Below are 6745 nucleotides of genomic sequence, written 5' to 3'. Positions count from 1 at the left end.
TAAAGGATTACGTGGTGTTATTATTGTCACGAGACTGAAGGATTACGTGGTGTTATTATTGTCACGAGACTGAAGGATTACGTGGTGTTATTATTGTCATGAGACTGAAGGATAACGTGGTGTTATTATTGTCACGAGACTGAAGGATTACGTGGTGTTATTATTGTCACGAGACTGAAGGATTACATGGTGTTATTATTGTCACGAGACTGAAGGATTACGTGGTGTTATTATTGTCATGAGACTGAAGGATAACGTGGTGTTATTATTGTCACGAGACTGAAGGATTACGTGGTGTTATTATTGTCACAAGACTGAAGGATTACGTGGTGTTATTATTGTCACGAGACTAAAGGATTACGTGGTGTTATTATTGTCACGAGATTGAAGGATTACGTGGTGTTATTATTGTCACGAGACTGAAGCTGCTTGCATGTCTGACTAGTGTTCTTATTTTCTTGCTTACCAACCCCTCTTTTCTCTCCTCCTCTCACCTCTTCACCCTCTCGTTGACCCCTCTGTTTTACCATCCCCTCTTCTCCCTCTCCAACCCCCCTTTTCTCTCCTCCTCTCACCTCTTCACCCTCTTGTTGACCCCTCTGTTTTACCATCCCCTCCTCTCCCTCTCCAACCCCCCTTTCTTTCCCCCTCTCACCTCTTCCCCCTCTCTTTGACCCCTCTCTCCTCCTCTCACCTCTTTCCCCTCTCTTTGACCCCTCTCTCCTCCTCTCACCTCCTTCTCCTCTCTTTGACCCCTCTCCTCCTCTCACCTCCTTCCCCTCTCTTTGACCCCTCTGTCCCACCCTCACTTCCTCTTCCTCTCCTTATATCATTCTCTCCTCTCTTCCCATCTATTTATCTCTCTGTACTCCTCTTCCTTCTCTCCAGGCAGAAATGGTTCTTCTTCCAGGACAGCCTCCTTTCCTCCTCCTCTTCATCCTCTTCCTCTCCTCCCTTCCTCCCCTCCTCTCCCGTCCTCTCATCCTCCATCCTTCTATTAATGTAGCAGTAATGTTCAGTGGCTCTGCTTACCAGAATGAGGTCAGGGGTCGTTTGAGCAGAGAGAACTTCGCTGATCTTCCCCTAGGTATGAACATTTACCAGTTTGTATGTTCTTTACGCTAATCCTTATGTGATCTTTACTATATCCACTTTGGAGTTCTTCTTCTTGTTCTTCTTCCCAGAGGTGAACCCGGTCACTGTTCTGGTTAATGACACCAACCCTCGCGCCCTGCTGACGCGTCTCTGTCAAACCATGGCCACAGAGAAACTGCATGGAGTCGTGTTCGAGGACGATGTGGGATCAGGAGCTGGACCTCAGGTCTGTCAATCAATCAATCAATCATGACAACCAAGGTGGAAGGTTAGCTCAGATACTGACCTCTCTTCTTTGGGGATAAAAAACAGGATAGATATGAGACGGCAGAGGAGGTGGTAACATCCTGTATCTGTTAAGTGCTGTGTGTCTGTCTCTGACGGGACCTAATAAAACCATGTGTTGTCTCCCAGGTGGCAGAAGTGGCTCAGATCCTGGACTTCCTGTCGACTCAGACAGCTCTACCCATCATTGGCATCAGCGGAGGATCTGCCGTTGTCATACCTCACAAGGTAACATAATGCTGTACCCATTCTCAAACTGCCCCGTGGTGGATAAAGTACCCAACTGTCATACTTGAGTAAAGATACCTTAATAGAAAATGACTAATGTAAAACTCACCCAGTAAAATTATATTTGAGGTAAAGTATTTGGTTTTAAGTATACTTAAGTATCAAAAGTAAAAGGGTGTGCTGAAAAGTGTATGGAGTAAAAAGTATATTATTCTCTTTAGGAACGTAGTGAAGTAAAAGTTGTCAAAAATAGAAATAGTAAAGAAAAGTACAGATACCGCAAAAAACTACTTAAGTAGTACTTTAAATAATTTTTACTTAAGTACTTTACACCACTGAAACAAGTAACCGTAGCCTGCCACACACTGTAGTACCCCACTAAACCCCATCTCTATAAGGTGAGACAAATTGCCTACAGATGTAGGATCTTAATTTGATCACTCTTTTATTCCTGAGAATATTTCTGCATAGCAGGAATTGTAAACTTGTAATGTATTTTAGTTTTAAAAAGCCTTCTAAAGTTTGTAAATTTCATTTTGACATTTCAGAAGAAAAATTACGAAAAAAGTATCAACACCTACAGAAATGTTGATGAATTATAATCCACATAATAATAACAGGATTAATTTTCAGATACTACATCTGTATAGCTGTAACGTAAACACTGGGAGTTGTTCAGCCGCGGGGAAGCTTGTGACCCCTACCTCCATGGGTTCAGGCTCTGATACAGAGTGGTCACTGAGGGAGGGAGAGAAGCGATGATTGTACCGACTCTCCCGAAGTAGGTTATCGTGATGAGTGCGTCCAAGGAGAGGTTGTCATCTCGACATGCCAGTTTCGTCTGGACTTCCTCGCGCAGTCCTCTTCTGAATAGCGTACGGCGTGTCAGCTCAATCCATCCGCTGGATGCTGTTACAGTCCGGAAGGTGAGCGAGTCCTTGGCAGCGATCTGGTCATCCTGCCGTAGTTGGAATAGGTGCTCACCCACCTCTTTGCCCTCCGGTGGATGATCGAAGACACCTCTGAACAGAGCCATGAACCCCTCATACGAATCCAGCTCCTCCTCTCTCCCAGACGGCCGTAGCCCACACCAACGCCCACACAGTCGGCAGAGAAATAACCGTGGCAACCTTGGACCTCTCAGTTAGTCGGGGCTCCCATCTGGTGCACAAAATAGAGGGAACACTGGAGTAGGAAGCCACAACATTTAGAAGTGGTTCCGTCATATTTATCTGGGAGGGACAAACGGGCATCGCTGATCTGGGCGGACTGCTGAATGGATTGGTGTGCTGGCTCGCTGGGTCGGCTGGTGGCAGAGTATCCTACGCTAGTTGAAGGCAACGCCTCTCGGGTATGTTCGAGACTGTGAAGAACCTCTTCCAAAGCCTTCCCCAGTTGTACCAGCTGGTTGTGGTGTTGAGGAAGTAGGTATGCCTGTTGCTTCCATTTGTTGAGGCAGTATTCTGTAATGTAGACCCTGGGAGTCAGGAAGCAAGTGGTGAGTTTAATATTACAATAAACATGGACCAATACAAGAAACAAGAGTAGCGTACGGACATGAAACAACATCAATACTGCCTGGAGAATATACCTAAGTGAGTGCCAGATATAGGGGAGGTAATGAGAGAGGAAATGGAGTCCAGGTGTGCCTCATGAGGAGCAGGTGCGCGTAACGATGGTTGCCAGGACGGGTAGTTTAGTAAACCGGTCGACGTCGAATGACGGAGAGGGGGAGCCCTCAAATTCTAATCTGGACCTCGAAGCCTATTCCACTGCTTTTGTAAATTCTTCCACTCTAATCAAGGACTGATTTAGACCCGGAACACCAGGTGGGTGCCGTTAATTACCAGGTAGAACAGAAAAACAGCAGTCATCCGGACATCATAGGGTAAGATTTGATGACCCCTGTTGTATAGGGTACCAACTCAAACCACTTCAGACAGCAATGCAACACCACATCACCTCTACAGACTTGCAGTTTAACACCAGTCTGTATTTAAATGTGGGAGTTCTTTCTAAACAAACAGCACAGGGCAGAGATCAGAACAAGAAATATGTCTTCTCCCTCCTCTCCATCGACCAGTATCAGATCACAGCTGGGAAAGAGTTGTTCTGCTTTGAAACACAAGCAGAAAATTACTCTGAGTTTTCGACAGAGCAGAGAAATGCTGAGAATGATCTATACCTCACTTACTCAGTCATCCCTACACAGATCAATACAGACACATTCTACCATGATGATGTGTCCAGTGTTTCACAGTAACGAGTTCTGATAGACGCGCTTGAGCACGATGGTTCGAGTGTAGAAAGATGATCGATCATCAGATTACCTCAGGTTCTGTAATCGTTGAAGTAGCCTGACTGCTACAGTTTCGACTGAACCTCACCCTTTCCTCACCATCTCTCCTTTATTTTCACCTTGTCCCTCCCCTTGTCCCTAATTTATCCCTCACTTTCCCACGTTCCCCTCCTCTTCCTTTCTATCTCACCCCCCCCCCCCCCCCCCCCTCACCCAAGAGATGTGAGGCGTTAACACCTGTTATCAACACCCTGTATTTATAGTACCGACAGCGGCTCCCACCAACACACTGTACACTCACGCGCACACACTGTACACACACACACACTGTACACACACGCTCTCTCACTGACACACGTGCCCATGGCTAGCCTGATGCTCAGATTGAACAGGGCTTTGAGATACAACACAGCGCGCGTGTCTGTGGGAGGAGTGAGCTCCCTACGTTAATAATCCTGTCAGGGGTTTTAGCGGCTGTCTGTTAATCAGCACTCTGCTCGGATGGGAATGTACATAGAAAGCCATCAAACAGACTGACGGAGCTGTTGTCTGGTGTCTATATGAAGCTGTAGCCGACACCGTAAACCCCAGGGATTTTTTTGTAAATCAAATACTTTTAGTAAGTTGAAATCAAAGTCAATGAAAAGTCATTATTACTTCAAATGTCTCTGTGGTACTGATTCAAAACTAAATGAAAAGTCACAACTACATAAAAAAAAGAAAGTGATGATGACAAATTCACCTTTTTCCCCCAGCATTCGCTACTGCAGGTTGATGTTTTGGAATTGTTATCTGTGTTTTTGCATGTACATTGAGTGATCTATTGAGAGATAAATAACATACATACATACATGCCCTCGTTACTGAAATGGTTGTTCCAGTTTAAATGGTTCAAGTCGTCTCCTCACACTGTTCTGAACCCTGGCAGTCATTATGAATGCAGGTTGTGAGTGATTACAGGTCGTCTCCTCACACTGTTCTAAACCCTGGCAGTCATTATGAATGCAGGTTGTGAGTGAATACAGGTCGTCTCCTCACACTGTTCTGAACCCTGGCAGTCATTATGAATACAGGTTGTGAGTGAATGCAGGTTGTGAGTGAATGCAGGTTGTGAGTGAATGCAGGTTGTGAGTGAATACAGGTTGTGAGTGAATACAGGTTGTGAGTGAATACAGGTTGTGAGTGAATGCAGGTTGTGAGTGAATGCAGGTTGTGAGTGAATGCAGGTTGTGAGTGAATGCAGGTTGTGAGTGAATGCAGGTTGTGAGTGAATGCAGGTTGTGAGTGAATACAGGTTGTGAGTGAATACAGGTTGTGAGTGAATACAGGTTGTGAGTGAATACAGGTTGTGAGTGAATACAGGTTGTGAGTGAATACAGGTTGTGAGTGAATGCAGGTTGTGAGTGAATGCAGGTTGTGAGTGAATGCAGGTTGTGAGTGAATACAGGTTGTGAGTGAATACAGGTTGTGAGTGAATGCAGGTTGTGAGTGAATGCAGGTTGTGAGGGAATGCAGGTTGTGAGTGAATACAGGTTGTGAGTGAATGCAGGTTGTGAGTGAATGCAGGTTGTGAGTGAATGCAGGTTGTGAGTGAATGCAGGTTGTGAGTGAATACAGGTTGTGAGTGAATACAGGTTGTGAGTGAATGCAGGTTGTGAGTGAATACAGGTTGTGAGTGAATACAGGTTGTGAGTGAATACAGGTTGTGAGTGAATGCAGGTTGTGAGTGAATACAGGTTGTGAGTGAATACAGGTTGTGAGTGAATACAGGTTGTGAGTGAATGCAGGTTGTGAGTGAATACAGGTTGTGAGTGAATGCAGGTTGTGAGTGAATACAGGTTGTGAGTGAATACAGGTTGTGAGTGAATACAGGTTGTGAGTGAATACAGGTTGTGAGTGAATACAGGTTGTGAGTGAATACAGGTTGTGAGTGAATGCAGGTTGTGAGTGAATACAGGTTGTGAGTGAATACAGGTTGTGAGTGAATACAGGTTGTGAGTGAATGCAGGTTGTGAGTGAATACAGGTTGTGAGTGAATGCAGGTTGTGAGTGAATGCAGGTTGTGAGTGAATACAGGTTGTGAGTGAATACAGGTTGTGAGTGAATACAGGTTGTGAGTGAATACAGGTTGTGAGTGAATACAGGTTGTGAGTGAATACAGGTTGTGAGTGAACACAGGTTGTGAGTGAATGCAGGTTGTGAGTGAATACAGGTTGTGAGTGAATACAGGTTGTGAGTGAATACACATGTTATCTGTTGCCATTTAATATAATGTTTACATACCCGACATTACTCATCTCATATGTATATACTGTACTAGATACCAACTACTGCATCTTGCCTATGCCGTTCTGTACCATCACTCATTCATATATTTTTATGTACATATTCTTCATCCCTTTACACTTGTGTGTATAAGGTAGTTGTGAAATTGTTAGGTTAGATTACTCGTTGGTTATTACTGCGTTGTCGGAACTAGACGTACAAACATTTCGCTACGCTCGCATTCACATCTGCTTACCATGTGTATGTGACAGATAAAATTTAGATTTTTTATATACTAACCCTGGCTGGATTTCAATAGGAATTACACATCACTTACAGGCTAGCATAATGTGACTTGCAGGTTAGCACAATGTGACTTGCAGGCTAGCATAATGTGACTTGCAGGCTAGCATAATGTGACTTGCAGGCTAGCATAATGTGACTTGCAGGCTAGCATAATGTGACTTGCAGGCTAGCACAATGTGACTTGCAGGCTAGCATAATGTGACTTGCAGGCTAGCACAATGTGACTTGCAGGCTAGCATAATGTGACTTGCAGGCTAGCATAATGTG

General features: G+C 44.6%; 1 protein-coding gene across 1 annotated transcript in view; it reads left to right on the top strand.

Annotated features, from left to right (window-relative positions):
• The first annotated feature begins 825 nt into the window (after positions 1-825).
• LOC110492826 (glutamate receptor ionotropic, NMDA 2C-like) overlaps positions 826-6745 on the top strand; it is a 68167-nt gene continuing 62247 nt past the window's right edge. The window contains exons 1-3 of the mRNA XM_090201636.1: positions 826-1087; positions 1185-1321; positions 1510-1608. Coding sequence (XP_090057762.1) covers positions 895-1087; positions 1185-1321; positions 1510-1608 — 429 coding nt within the window. The 5' untranslated portion in view covers positions 826-894. The remainder of the gene's footprint in view (positions 1088-1184; positions 1322-1509; positions 1609-6745) is intronic.

This window comes from Oncorhynchus mykiss, chromosome 16 (assembly GCF_057628025.1).
Source record: "Oncorhynchus mykiss isolate SJ-2025 chromosome 16, ASM5762802v1, whole genome shotgun sequence".
Taxonomy (NCBI): domain Eukaryota; kingdom Metazoa; phylum Chordata; class Actinopteri; order Salmoniformes; family Salmonidae; genus Oncorhynchus; species Oncorhynchus mykiss.
Note: the sequence above shows the minus strand (reverse complement) of the source record. Positions and strands in the feature narration are given on the sequence as shown.